Raw genomic sequence first — 14,676 nt, 5'->3', positions numbered from 1 at the left:
GTGTGTATATATATATATATATATATATATATATATATAAAGTTTCTTGATCGATCGCATCTGGCAGACAAGGAATTCGAGACAGTCAAGCAAGTCACGCATACACAACATCGCAATTCAGCAAAAAAGCAGCACAAAACGCATAACTATTGCAGAGTTTAGAGGAAATTCTCCGAGTCACTCATTCCGAGGTAGGAGTACCGGGGAAATACGGTTACAAAACTCGAGTAAGTCACTGCGATTAGCAACCTTTCAAAGGCAAGTCAAACAATAATACCGCAATCTTCCTGATAACTGGTCTTCCGTTCGTCAGCTAACCGTTATAAACACCACCCAGGCTCTGCATGCAAAGCTGTCTCAATGGATTGTCTGAGAACGCATATTTGAGTCAAAAATTGAGAATCTAGACATGAAAACTGTACAAAAGTGGATGTAGTGGAGTCAGGAATGGAAAAGACGCAAGTCAAGCGGTGGGGGTACACCTGACAAGGGTAAAACGGGCTTTGCTGGTGAATAGTTGAGCGGCACTTCTTGGCCGACAGAAGCAGAGATGTTGAATACAGTGTCAGTCTCTTCGAGGTCCGTGTTAGTCAACAAATCTGTGAAGCTGAAACCAGGTTCAGGGTCCCAGTTCAAGAGGGAATTTTGGGCACGATTCTGTTCGCTCGTAGCACACAACAACGTGGTGTCTTGTTCGTACAGTAGCTGCGGATAGTTCTGATGAGGAGCGCTCAAATCTACCGGGTTTAGGGACAGAGAGAATCCGAAAGAGGCATCACCAGAAAGGTCGATAGCAGTTTCGTTTGACCCACTGGCAGTGAAATATTGAGATTCCGTTAAATCCAAAGCATCCTCTTGCCCGTGAAACGTTTCCCCATTAACAGTGAAGCAACCGAGGACATCAAGCGAAGTACTAGAAGGGGCACCAAAGCCAGAGAGCATCCGCGCTTCTGGATGAGACGAGAGGTCAAGATTGGTCGATAAGTCGCACACCTGAAGCAGGAAAAAATAAAGTGACGGGTGAGCGGACGACAACAACTGCGTGCGCCTAAGCCCGAACCGTTCCAACAGATGAAGGCCGAGTTACTGTTTGATGGGATACAACACGGCTCGTATTCGTTGGCTATGAAGGTACTTTCTCAAAAAAACTTCACCAGCATACAGCGGTAGTAGAACAGCTCCAATAGGAGTAGAAATATCTTGCTTCATGATCATCATTTCAAGAATATGAAGGGATCCAGAGATTTACAGAATAAGACATTCCAAGTATGAGCTAGATATGAGTAGTCGGTATACTGTAACATCACACGGAATTTTAACGTCGCTAATGTGATTCGTTATACAAAGCGATAGTTCTTTCAATTACTTCCTCCGGGGTATCGCTCGCTGCTCCTGCTGACGGTCGGCAGAACAAGTGTTGTTGGCCTTTAACTACGCCGTAAAACAGCAAGGTGGCGGCCGATAGTTGGTCAGCCAAAAATGGTGGTTGCACAGGGATGGAGGCTGTGATGAGTGCTGTCGGCGGACAAAACGGTCACGTTTTATTCCTCAGATTTAGAGGGCAAACAGTGTAACCGGGAAGCTAAGGAGGAATGTGACCGGACAATCATAACGCGGATCAGATGGAGCCAGACAAAAGTGGTCACTAAACGAAGGGTGGTCGTTACACAGAGGGTATTGCTGTAGACCATTTGGCACTTTGTGATGAGATTTTAATAAGGAATACCTGAGAATTAACAAAAGGGTGTTCACAGGACAAATCTAAACGGATGACTAGTCCAGATAAGGCTCAAACATTCATGCTCAAAGAGTGGCAGAAATAAGTGACGGAACAAGTGACCACGCCAGATACCCTGGACATAAGCTAGGATCACCAAACTTGATCCAGCTCTGTACGCTCTCCATACAGGGTAACAAACAGCTAATCAAAAAATTGCCTCACCTTGAATTTTTATCTAACCAACCAGCTTTCTGACAATCAACGAATGTTACCAGCGGGTTAACGCGAAAAACTCTACAGTACATTGGTCACCCTAAGCGCGAATCTCTCTTCAGTTGAATTTCCTGATTTCCAGGAGCGAAGACCGTCATCTGAGCTGGTTGGCTGTCAATGTTCGACGAAAGTTATGATTTCCTCAACAATAGGATCAACCGACGGCCTCTAGAAGGTGGACTCTTAGAGCCACCGCCATTCTGATGGGTTAGTCTAAACGGACCCAGTCGTAAAACAACAGTTCCTAAATATTTTCAGATTTACATCCACAACACCCTCCTTCAAAGAGTTCTCATCCCACCCTGGTTCACCATCATCATCATCGTCATCATCAGTATCAGAGACAGCAACATCAGTGTTGACACTGATGCTTCAGTGCCGTACAACCAAAGGGTTTGTCTAATAACATTTAAAGTCTGGAGTGAAAAGAAGGGAAGAAGAGTAAGGGAGGCAGGGGGCCTGTGCCAAACATTCTGAGGTGCCTACACCTCCAACCGCTCAATCAGACTATCTAGAAAGAAAGTGACAGCACGAAAACCACTGACATCGATTAGCCGCCATTTCCTGCAACGTCTACAGCCAAGCACAGGTGCGGCCACGGGGACCCCATCCTGCAAGGCGTACAACATCAACAACACCCACTCTTCGTGATCTCTTTCACGCCTTTCTGCCGAGTCATGCGTTGTCCACTTCGCGGTTTGCGCCATTCTGAAGGAGGTACGGGGAACATCACTCGCCTCGGTAGACGGTGTTTCGGCATGCGTAGCACATGGCTGAGCCGTCGTAGTAAATCGTTCAGCTTTAGCACCCTTTCGGCGCCTAACTGCCATGCCACCAGAAGGTAACACGAGGGCTGGGATACTGCCAGGCTGCCCAAACCTAGACAGGGGAAGTCGAGAGGCCGAGGTCGGGTTCGAACCACGAACCTTCCGGTGAGTAAATTCGTGCTTTAACCACTGAGCTATCTCGCCATTGTAGTCGATAGTGCTGGACGCTTTCCGCGATTGAACTACCTGCCGCACAGCCAAATATCCGTTTTCTACTCACCTCGTTATTAACCAGTTGACGTCATGCGAAACTGGCAGCGGTGATCAAAAACCTGAAGACGCCTCATATCATCTTTCCGAAGGGGCCACGTCCAGCAGCCATACAAGACAGCCCTTACTGTAGCCCGGTACATGAGACCCTTAAGACTCTGGTCCAACTACTCTGGTGAGTCTAATGAAATGGGTAAGCACTGGACCCAAGTTTCTCTCGTATTGGAGCTCAGCATCAGTGAATCCTTGCATAAGCTTGGTCGTACCGGGATTTGAACTCCGGAAATCCGGAAAGCGAAGCAAGCGTGATACCACCATTCCAGCTGCACACGCTGGACGTATCTGAATAATCTCAGCCGAATAGGCGAACGGGTTCACGCTTAAGTGATGGCTTGCCTGAAGCCTTGAATCATGACGTCAAGACACTGTTAACACGTGGTTTGTCAGCGAGGTAGACATAGTTGCCGAGACAGAATAAACGACTGAGTACGAAACTACACCATGTTCACCAGTAGTAAACGCAGGAAAATGAGCCGGACTATTCTACGGTGATTCAACTATGTACCAGCTTCAGTAGACTGCTTCAGTGAGGGACTCCAATCAACTTGTCACATCAGACCGACTGTACTCTTAATGTACGGGTTATGAGGCGTACCAAAGTGCTACGGTCAATCATCTTAACTCAAGTTGCTGTACGCCTTGTTGTCGATTCCTCTAATTGTGCTTTAGCGTTTAAGGTTACATTAAATAAAGACACAACGCAAACAACAAGTAAAATCCACCTTAGCGAGGATGACAGTTGTATCACTCTATTCTCTGTGCAAGTGTTGGGACCGCTTCTGGAAAAACCTGATGGGTGACGAGCGTGATGGCAAGGTAGGCCGTGCATGGTGAGCCAACAACTACGCATGTCCCATCGAAACTATTTCCATGAAAGGTAGGGAATGCTTAAGACGAATTACCTTATTAAGACCTTCATGGGCTCAATTCAGTATTGAAGGCATGCCCTTAGGAAGCCAAGCGCACCAGCTCAGCCCACTGCTTATAGAGTAAATGAATAGGGTCTTGACAGTTGTCAAGGTGAGTCAGAGTATTTGCCTCACGCCGTATTTGTTAGGTGTCATTAGACGATATGAGCCTAACTGGTGGGAGGCAGTCAGGCCGCACCACAGGAAAGTTCAGAGTAAATTTGGACTGAGAGCTCGGGGTAGCTCAGTGGTTGGGGAGCTAACTTAATGAGTGGGAGATCGGGGTTTGAATCCGACCACAACATCTTGACTTCTGTCTAGGCTGGGGGACCTTAAATTTGGACTGAGAGCTCGGGGTAGCTCAGTGGTTGGGGAGCTAACTTAATGAGTGGGAGATCGTGGTTTGAATCCGACCACAACATCTTGACTTCTGTCTAGGCTTGGGCGACCTAGCAGTATCCCAGCCCTCATGCTTCCTTCGGGTGGCATAGCAGCTAGATGAGCGATTAACATGAAGTTGGACTAGAACGACTGATCTGAGCACATGGTGGGTTTGCTTTGGTGTATTTTAAGACGTGTAATTTATGCCCGGCATAAGGTCGTATACGGCTTTAAATGAAGTGGTCAAGCAACATAAACTACCGGATATATATGTTCAAACCATCCTAGGGACCTGCAGACGGCATTCATAAATACACTGATGTTGAACGGTTTATGTTTGCTTTTTGGATGGGCATTATAGAAAGAATGAAGATCTCACCTCATTGACCGCGGCCGTAGCACAAACGTCCGAATTGCACAAATTCATCGGCGAGTTCACTGGTGGAGCACCCTCGGTGTTTGCAGCGCCGACATAGGGAACGGTCTGGTGGGTGCTTTCGAACTGGACTTCCGATGCGGCTGGGGGCATATCCGGTTGATCTACGACGTATAAAGCGTACAAGTTAGGGTGAGTGGTGTTCAGGAAGACCTCGTGCGAGGTTCCCACTGGGTCATAAAGGGAGATCGGTACAACAGTGGGAGCTGAATGGGAGGTGTAATTGGACGGTGTGGCTGTCGAGAAATGGATGAGCTTGGGGTCTGATTCTGGAGGGTTGGACTGCATCATGAGGTAGGAGTTAGTCAGTTGGGCAGTATTGTCAGATGAAGCCGCTAGGCAAGCGGGTTGCGATGTTGAACCGTTTTTGGCCTGGAAAATAAAGATGACACGGGTGGTCGGTCAGGATTCAGAGAAAGACCACTTTCTTACCATGCGTGATATTCAGGAACGACAGTAAAACCGAATCAGTGAATGGAGGACAGTGGCAAAACGAATACCTAGCTACCAGTGATCAAACAAACGACTAAGACGCTCAGAATGTCTATTACAAGACTTAAATTCGTCCACCGTAAACCGAAACGCTCACTGGTGCTACCTACATTATTCGAACAAGGAGCTCTTGAGTTACAGGAAAACTCGATGCATACAAAGGCGCAAGTCGTAGCAACTTCGCCCTCTATTTACTTTCCTTATACGCGATTGAAAAGAAGAGCAAGAAACAAACAGTTCCACTGGAGGAATGTCGATCTTTGATTAAATAATGTTAGCCATGCACGTGACGAAATGAATGGATTTGCTGATCGCAGTAGGACGCAACGGGCCACACACAAGTAATGCCTTTGAGAGAACTGATTAAGTGACCAGAAAGGCAGAAAGAGCAAAAGAGCTGGAAAAAAGCAACATAGCAAGTAGGGCGGTGGACAGATTATGATATCATTTGGGTAGCTTTTGCAGTCAGGCCCCTCGGCTAGGCCCAGGTCGCAGGATCAGCCTACCTACACTCGCATGGTGAGCAAAAACGAAAACAAAAAGTCCCATGACACAGCCTTTCACGACCCGATCAGATGTTTTTTTTTACCAAAGATTGGTTGATACAAGCAACCTAGCCATCCGTGAGTAACGTACGTTGTCAAGTCAACAGCAAGCTGGCGAAACACAAACACCTATAAGCAAAAAGCACCATCGATAATATGTAATGTGAAGAGCAGAGCCCAGAGCAGTCCGTACCAAAAGTCAGCCACGACCTGCGAAGAGCGATCAACTCTGGGTTGGACCGGAAACTCTTTTTACATGCTTGTCTTTTTGGAGGACTGGGGTACTTAGTAATAAAGGTCTATGCGAGTTCAAATTTTGGAAAACCAGTGGTACTTGTTCACCCTGCAAGTGAGATCTGGGAAAATGGCACACAACTTTTGTACGAATCGTAAAAAGACACTCGAACGAATAAGCAAATAATCCGAGAACAACTGACATTCTAAGAGAAATTGTCGCAAAGAAGAGAGATCTGAACTATCCATGAGCCGTTGTCTTTTCTGGGAGGTCAGACGTCAGGTCATGGTCGACGGAGAGAGCTGTTGCACTTACTGAGGGAGAAGTCAAGTTTAGAGGTTTATTGTGTACTAAGGGAAATGATAATAGTGAAAGGTCCACTATAAATATCTCAAGAATATTTTTAAACAATACACAGTGAGATCCAGGTAACGCCTTTTGTGTGAATGGGACCCAGGAAGCTTTGGACTGAAGAAACCTAGTTGTAAGACTATGAGGACACTTCTTTCATGCGTCGTAACCTTCGGACGTAGGCCACGTACAAGTCATTTGGCTGACAGATATTCTGATGATCTCTCAGCGGAGAGACTCGAGGTACGAATGTGACTATCGTGGACCCTGAGTGAAGCCTGAAATTCGTGTAAACTAGCGATCCAGTCCTTGTTTAGGGATCAAGTATAAGATGAATCCGCTGGTAGACTGAGTCTTTTACAGTAGCGGAAGCAACCCACATGCCCCAATGAATAGTCTAACAGGTAAATCCGAGTAGTGGGTCATTCAGGAGTGCAGGAGTGCACGTCCAGTAAGCCGGACTGGGACTGAGAAACAAGCTTTCATGAAAGAGCTGTCAGAAAAACACTAGCTTACCTGTGAGCCAGATACTCCAGATCTTTTTACCTCACTGGCTCGATCACCTGGATGGTACCGACGCATGTGTTTTCGTAGGGACCCGCTGTCCGTGTAAGCCCGCTTGTCCCCACAGATCGAACATTTGTACGGGCGAGGACGAGCGCGGTCGATTGCTGTCTCCACTTCTAGGGCGGTCAAACCAACGACAGTAGAAACCGGAGTAGGAGTGGGGATTTCCGAAACCAACTTGTGATGTTTACGACAGCGTGATCGTTCGGAAGTTCGACTGTATGCGCGTTTGCAAACCTCGCAAACGTATGGTTTCCGACCTAGGGTAGGAAGGTAGGGTATAGCACTGATCGCTGGGATTCTGAATATTTAGTGTTATGACACGGTGTTTATACGAAGCATCCTGTCTACCTAGGAATGTAGGTTTTTAGATTAGCATCAATAAAAGACAGCTAATTCTGGCAGCTTTCTCAACAAGGGTTGAACTAAGAATTTTTCAGACAGTCAATGCGTTTCCAGCACAGACAGGGACTGACGTAACCAAGAGAACAAAATCCGTGTGACTAGAAGAATACTAAAAAACGGTATTGAATCCAATATAGTTTAGGATTAGGGGCGTCCCACACATGTTGGAGCATTAAACGCAACAGTACAACGGAAGAGGTTAGACTAAATAACAACTCACCTTTATGAATCAAACGGTGCCTTTCCAAATTCACCTTTCGGTGGAATGTCATACCACACTCGGGACATCGCACTGGCTCGGGTTCCCTGTGCCAGACCGTATGACGTTTCAGTAAACATCTAAAGGGGCCAGATAAAAATATAACGCACACGAAATACCCAACAGGATGGCATTCAGTCTACACAGTCCGTTCGATGCCAGCGTAGAAAAGATCCGCCGTGCTCTCTCATAGACTGTTTTTCCATAGAATTGGTCAGGAATGAGGCATACACAATACGGCTAGACGTAAAGCCGCCACGCTCATACAGATCCGGAGCAGCCCGACTAGCTCTGCTATTGGTCAAATTGTTATTGTTACCCGCCGTCAGGGTCCTATGTCTGGAAACCTTCACTGAACTACCGATGCAATCGTACAGTTAAGAGGATCACCACATCCCACCACAAAGCATGTTGGACTCCCAAGAAACTATGCGTGATATTACCAGATCCAAGGACCGCTTGGCTCAACAACCACAGGGGGGTAGGTGTACAGTCGTCTTTTTACTGCCATGACTACACATGAAGAAGACCACTGGGCCACGGCAAAGGAACGATAAACAACAATCGTCTAGCTGTAAGGCCCTGTCTGTGCCATACAACCACAACGTTTATCTAATTGTATTTGAAACCTTCGAATGAAAACAGTGGGTGAGGGGGAAACAACCTGGTCCTGGGCTATTGCGAACATTCTGAAGTGTCTATGCCTCCAAGTATCCAATCAGATAGCCTGGAAGGAAACCGACAACACGAACTCCACTGATATCGATCAGCCACAATTTCATACGTCTCCAGCCAATGGCAGGAGAGGACACAAGGATTCCATCCTTGAAGGCGTACTGCACCGAAAACACTAACTCTTCGTAATCCCTTTCGTACCATTCTGTTAAATTGTACATTGTCCGCCTCGCGGTTTATGCCGTTCTGAAGGAGGAATAGAGAACAATATTCGTCTCGGTAGACGCTGTTTCGGCATGCATGGCACATGGCCGATCCGCCGTAGTTGATAGAGCCGGATGGTTTCTACGAATGAAGTACCCACTGAACAACCAAACATCTGTTGCCTAGTTATCTCGTTACGAATTCGTTGACGCCATCCGACACCAGCAGAGCTTCTGAGGTGTCGACGGTCAAAAACCTAATCCACTCTGTATACCAGGTAGCTATTTAGGCTTTGAAATTTAACCATGAGTTATGTTGAATGTCTGGATTGCCTTTCATGACGGAAGTAAAATTACCAGACATGAAGAGTGATAAGCACTCTTCCCACGACACTGTGTACTGGGAGAAGACCGCTGACCAAGACATCTGTTCCAACTGAAGATAAAAGGATGTACAAACTTGCGCTTTTATCACCCAGAGGGATACAAGAGCAGTCGACAGCAGTGAGCAATGGCCTAGTCGGATTTATACTATGAGGTGATAGGCAAAAGCATGATTATTTTTATCACAACCTCAGGTAATGTAGTACCTTTTAGAAAAAGAACGACACAAAAATAAAGCGGTTTACTACCAATAGTTCAAAGTCTGTGAACCTTCAACTTCGAAACAGAAAGTTTCGACACGTATGACAACCGTGAACATTACAGTTGACCTCTTGCCTTAACGTTTGGTGGTGACATCGACCGACTGCAGTGAGATATTCACACCTCGTCAATCACCCACGACTAACTGAAAAGTGTACCAAGACCGGCCGGTTATTCTAGTTCAGACACCCAGTAGCAATTGACGTGTGAAATAAAAATGAGCCGAATAACAATCACGGTTCGAATCCACGAAGAATTCGCAGCCTTTGATGAGCAGTACGGTTGGTCTGTGTGCTCGAAGAAACACAACAGATAACAGATTACCGTCCAAATTGATGAACAGACTTACAGGTATTTGAATGGAATACGATTCAGCGCGAACTTGCAACCTGGCCATTCGCAAAAAAACCTCTGTGTTGGTTTCCTGGTTCGACCTTTTCGAATGCACAGGCCTGCACATTCAGGGCGCTAAAGAATAGATAAGTAGACAAATAGACCTCCGACTTGGAACCATAGACATTCTGCTTGTCAAGCGGACTGCCCAAAATAAATCTGGCGGAGACAGACGTGAGGTATCGGTCTAGAAAAAAACAAAGATACAACACCTTCCACCAGTTTTCGCTTCTGTTGTGCAATGTGCGTGAAGAGCTTGACTTCCTACTAGCACCCTACTGAGTACGCAATGTAGGTCGGGGTGCCGTCCGGACGGGTTTCCAACGTCAGTCTAGTCAACCTAATGATGCAACTGAAGTTTTCAAGGTAATATACAGAGATTCGACGAAGGTTAGGTGGTTGCATGTGCGGAAGAAAACTGGTTCTGCAGCAGAGGTGGGGTGACGCTTCGATAACCCACTGAGATCATCTCTATATGCAAGGGGGCAGAAGCATTCCAGTTTTCAAACTGTGTGCGCGGAGTTCGATACCTTTTCCTGTACAAATATCAGTGGATAGCCGTTTGACAGATGTAGTTCGCCCAATTAGTGCAGTTCCTTGTCCTGTGAGTATATTCATCTGGCTCGCTCACGCCGAGTTCGCAGTATTGCCCGCCTATGCTTTATTGACACAGAAATGGAGTAGTGTAACCAAAGATCAGTCCAAGTTTGTTTGCAATAAACTGGCCTGCAGATGTTTTCATCATCTGGACCTGACTAGACTTTACAAGGTGTAACCCGAGTGATCAATATCGCGCGAAATACGGGTCATATTGAGGAGAAACTTCATCAACGAATCTATTGATAAAGTAAAACACCTGCTACACAACTACCATAGAGTTGCGGACTCCGAAAATTACAGAATCCTACCAATATTCGAATCGTCATTAACTGTCACAACTTGCGATCTACAAGCACGACATGAGATAGATTTCGGCCAGTAGCACTAATGGCCGACAAGAACACTCTAACCCTCACCATACTGCCCTCGCTTTATGAATATACCGTTGGGTGAAACGGTGAACCTCGAAATTTTGGTAAACGCTGAAGAACAACTGTAAACAACGGCCACTAAACTGAAGACAATACTGCATCAAAACGCAGTTATTTGCTGAGAAACCAGTCTTTTCCCACAGACGCACCTGCAATCCAACCCCACCAGTCAAATTACTTCTATTTACACCCGTAAAATCCCATATGATCCATCATTTCACGTGCGGGTGTTAGGCCACCTAGTGGGCAACTCAACAAGGAAAGACAACTTCCACCGAGGGTAGACGACTTCTTGTCAGCCATAGTGAGGAAGCTTTTAAACCAACCAAACCTAGAAAAGACAAAAAAGATAATCGTTCAGCTGTGACACCCTTCCGGCGTCTAGCTTCGATGCCACCCGGAGGAAGCATAGGGGGCTGAGATATTGCCAGGTTGCCCAAACTTAGACAAGACAAATCGAGATGCAGAGGTTGGGTTCAATCAAATACACAGGAATTATTGTGCGAATATACAATGGTACGCTCTCTCTTCAGGAGGCACTCAGGGATAGCTACACTTTCAACATGCACAATTTGAAAAAAGTCGGCGTGTCATTCGTGAAGTTTGCTAAACGCGTTTCATAGCTCCATTGCAAACATACTGGCCTGTTCAGAGGTGATAAATCCGTTGTGATACGCTGGTGTTCTCTGAGTAGCGGTAAATCAATCGTCTCGCACTTTAAAAGTGCGGAATTCAAATTCTGGCATGGCCAACGATATGCGCTGCTAATCGGACCTAGTAGGAGTTAAAACTCGAATTTAGTGCTTCTCCTCTTTGATGGGAACCTGTGCGAATAACGGGGCCAGGACAAGAGGAGGCCTATTCAAACTAGGATAAGCTGAAGTAAACAGCACAAATACTGCAACCATATTCACCTTATAAGTGTCAAGAGATAGGATAATAAGGATAATAAATAATCGCTGAGCTGTAAAACCCCTTCGGTGCCTAGCTTCCATGCTACCCGAAGGAAGCACGAGGGATGGGATACCGACAGGTTGCCCGAGCCTAGATGGAGGAAGTCGAGAGGGAGAGGTCGGCTCCAAACCACAAACCTTCTTGTCAATAAATTCGCGCTCTAACCACTAAGTCATCTCACCTCCAAGAAACAGGATAGAATGAAGAATAAGAGCAAAGCAACCTACATTGTGACTGAAAGTATCGATCGGAGGCAGGCAAGCTTTGTAACGGCGGGGTCTCCTGTGTTGGAACGGTGGTGGAGGTCTCAAAATACGAACGTCTGATTGAAAGGATAAATCCTGAGGCAGTAAGGCTGAAATCGGATTCGTGACTCTCATAGCAAGTTAGTTATAATTCGTCCCTCGGCATCGCGTCATCTGAAACAGGGAAATGAACGCAAAGTATGCACAGAGGAACGAGCCCGAAGGTCAAAGGACTGGTACTTGAAAAGGTCCACGAGCAAGTCAAATATGACTGATTAGTAACAATAAGCCTGGAGTAAAACAAACGTTTTTGTCCCCCAACTATGTTTAAATCGAAAAAAAAACTTTAAGCGCTATGACGCCCCGGAATTTTCAAAATGTACAGTTCAAAATCGCAAGTTAGGAACTGGCTTTTGACAACTGAGAAATAGATTTCTCCTCAATCAGTGATACTCTGTGTCCTTCGGTTAGTCATCCTGATACAGGCAAACGACTGACAGTAGCATATGAACTGAGTACCTAGTACAACATGCAAACCTGGCTAGGAGTATCAGTCCCAGGAAAAGGAATCAAACTGTCCAGAGATGACATTTTCGGGACATAGCTTGTATGCAATCTATCCTTAACAATAGCACTGAGGTTGCCAAACCTAGGCGGAAAATAAACAGCTAAGGCACCGTTTCGAACACCAACAGCTAGCTTAAATCCCAACCGGAAATACTTTGATCGAAGAGTCAAACAGCCAGAAACGCGTTTTATCTGCTTGTGGCTACGTACTACGTTCGTGTCAAAGTATTCAAAGAGCTTGATCCCGGTCGGCACACAGTGAACCATTGAGATTGAATGCTTCTCCCTACTGGTTGCGATTCAAAAAGCAGTGTATCACCTTGACAACCTGTTATTTAGTCTCCCGTTCCCCAGCATGTAGAAGTTGCCAAGTCTTCGAGCCAAAAGATATTAAATCACTGGCCGTCTATTCATGTTCTCTATGTCGACGACGTAAGGTGATCGCGGAAAAAATGCGATAGTATCGAAGCTTGTATTTAAAGGTATCAGAAAATTGTAAATTAACTTTGTTCGGCAGTGCCAGGGGTTTTGTGCAAACTTGTTGACGTGTGAGGAGCTTGGAGATATGAAGAAGGGAGCGTAACTGTGAGGTGGACAGGGGTTGGTTGGAAATTGGGCCAACTGCAGTTGAGTCTGGGATTCGTTGAAAAAGGGCGATACATTTCTCCATTTCCTCGGACTGTAGAGCTACCTGCTTTGACTGCAGGTCCGGCTCGAAACCATTGCAAAACCCATCCACCAACTCCCTGAACGATCCAGGAACCTCCTCCTTCTCCTTCCTCTTCTCAGGAACATCCGACAGTTGGGGAGAGGGCAGATCAGGATTGCCGTCAGCATGTTTCAGCAAATGCAACTTGGATTGGGCAAAGATCCACAGTAGATTTTCAGGCAAACTGGCTATGACAGCATTCACTTCTGCTACGCTTTGCGCTGGTTCTTTCGACAAATTCTTTAGACAATCCAAAATTAGGTTCCAACGTTCGATAGCAGCAGTATTGATTCTTAATTTGTGCTGTTCGCGCATGGCTGGTTGGAAGACTTCATTCTTGTGCGAGGCTAGTTTTTTTATACCTGCAACAGTTATCGGGAAGACTGAGGCCAGAAATTCTTCGTCAAACGGTTCAGCTTCATAAGTTCGCAACAGATACAAAAGCTGTCTTCTAGCATTCCACGACATCACACAGGCTTCAGTATCGTCCCTAAAGAATCAAGTCACTGATCAAGTATGACTCACTTGAGAAGTTTCCGCCTTAAAGTCCATCGTTTTACTTTGTAATTCGATTTGCTAATTTGTCGTCTGGCTGCTTCAGTGACGTCTTCCATTTTTTCGCCCCGCTCCAAGCCATCGATGACTCTTTCAGCGACATTTTCCATCCAATCAGACGACCAACGAACTATTCGTATCCATTGCGAGGGTCTTGATAAGAGTATTGCCCTTGCCATGAAACCGCTATTAAATTTCCGGGATAGAAAATTTAACAAAGATTGCTTGTCACAACGAGGTGAATTAGTTCAGATAGTTCAGTGTTGTCTACTGAGCGAGCCTAAAAAGAAAAGCCATGGAGAAGTAAGAAACAAATCCATCAAATGTATACTCTAGATGAACACCAAAATGTATGGGATTCGCGAAGTACAGTCATTGGTCAATTACAGTAGTGTCAACAAGGCTCAACTGAAACTACCATTTTTGATATTCTCCCATCGAGACCGCTGCCTGAAGGCAACCCCATATTTCAGTTTGCATTGTCTCGAGCAAATCGCAGTGTCAGAGACAACGGCAACAAAACCTTCAGTTGCAGCACCCTTCCAATGCGTCGCTGTCATTCAGCCATCTTTTGGCATGTGCCTTGAACCTTCAAAGTGCAAGGTCATGCTTCAGAACGTGCCACCTGCCAACGTATCCCTTACATTTCAAGGAGAATCACTGGAGACTGTGGAAAGCTTTACATACCTCAGTAGTTGTATTAGCTCTGACGGAAGTGTGTCTGGTGAAGTCAGTGCAAGAATATCAAAGGCTCTAATCACGTTTGCTAATTTGCGTCACTTGTGGCGTCAAAAAGACAGCTCACTGGATCTTAAGGGTCGTGTGTACCAGGCTACAGTAAGGGCTGTGTTGTTGTATGGGTGCGAGACACGGCCTCTGTGGACAGGCGATGTGAGGCGTCTTCAGGTTTTCGGCCACCGATACCTCAGACGTGTGGCTGGTTTTGGATGGCGCCAGCGTGTTAGTAACGAGGTGATTAGAAAACGGGTATTCGGTTGTGCTGCAGGCACCTCAATCCGAGAAAACATCC

The 14,676-nt window shown here is 46.0% G+C and overlaps 3 protein-coding genes across 3 annotated transcripts in view; 1 reads left to right on the top strand and 2 right to left on the bottom strand.

Annotated features, from left to right (window-relative positions):
- Nucleotides 1-12,649, bottom strand: part of T265_10830 (hypothetical protein) — a gene marked incomplete at both ends in the record, with an annotated part of 46,914 nt that extends 34,265 nt beyond the window's left edge. Inside the window, 7 exons of the mRNA XM_009177309.1 lie at nt 483-993; nt 4,759-5,187; nt 6,955-7,265; nt 7,665-7,749; nt 8,525-8,590; nt 11,798-11,911; nt 12,593-12,649. Coding sequence (XP_009175573.1) covers nt 483-993; nt 4,759-5,187; nt 6,955-7,265; nt 7,665-7,749; nt 8,525-8,590; nt 11,798-11,911; nt 12,593-12,649 — 1,573 coding nt within the window. The remainder of the gene's footprint in view (nt 1-482; nt 994-4,758; nt 5,188-6,954; nt 7,266-7,664; nt 7,750-8,524; nt 8,591-11,797; nt 11,912-12,592) is intronic.
- On the top strand, nt 11,610-13,262 carry T265_10829 (hypothetical protein; the record flags this gene model as incomplete). The annotated part of the gene is made up of 2 exons (XM_009177308.1): nt 11,610-11,713; nt 13,172-13,262. Coding segments are annotated over 2 exons (195 nt in total), but the record flags the coding sequence as incomplete, so codon positions are not given.
- Nucleotides 12,789-13,705, bottom strand: T265_10828 (hypothetical protein; the record flags this gene model as incomplete). The annotated part of the gene is made up of 2 exons (XM_009177307.1): nt 12,789-13,581; nt 13,617-13,705. 2 exons carry the CDS (start codon nt 13,703-13,705, stop codon nt 12,789-12,791), a joined length of 882 nt encoding a protein of 293 aa, XP_009175571.1.
- Nucleotides 13,706-14,676: the final 971 nt, after the last annotated feature.

The sequence above is a fragment of the Opisthorchis viverrini genome, assembly GCF_000715545.1.
Source record: "Opisthorchis viverrini unplaced genomic scaffold opera_v5_412, whole genome shotgun sequence".
Lineage (NCBI taxonomy): Eukaryota > Metazoa > Platyhelminthes > Trematoda > Opisthorchiida > Opisthorchiidae > Opisthorchis > Opisthorchis viverrini.
Note: the sequence above shows the minus strand (reverse complement) of the source record. Positions and strands in the feature narration are given on the sequence as shown.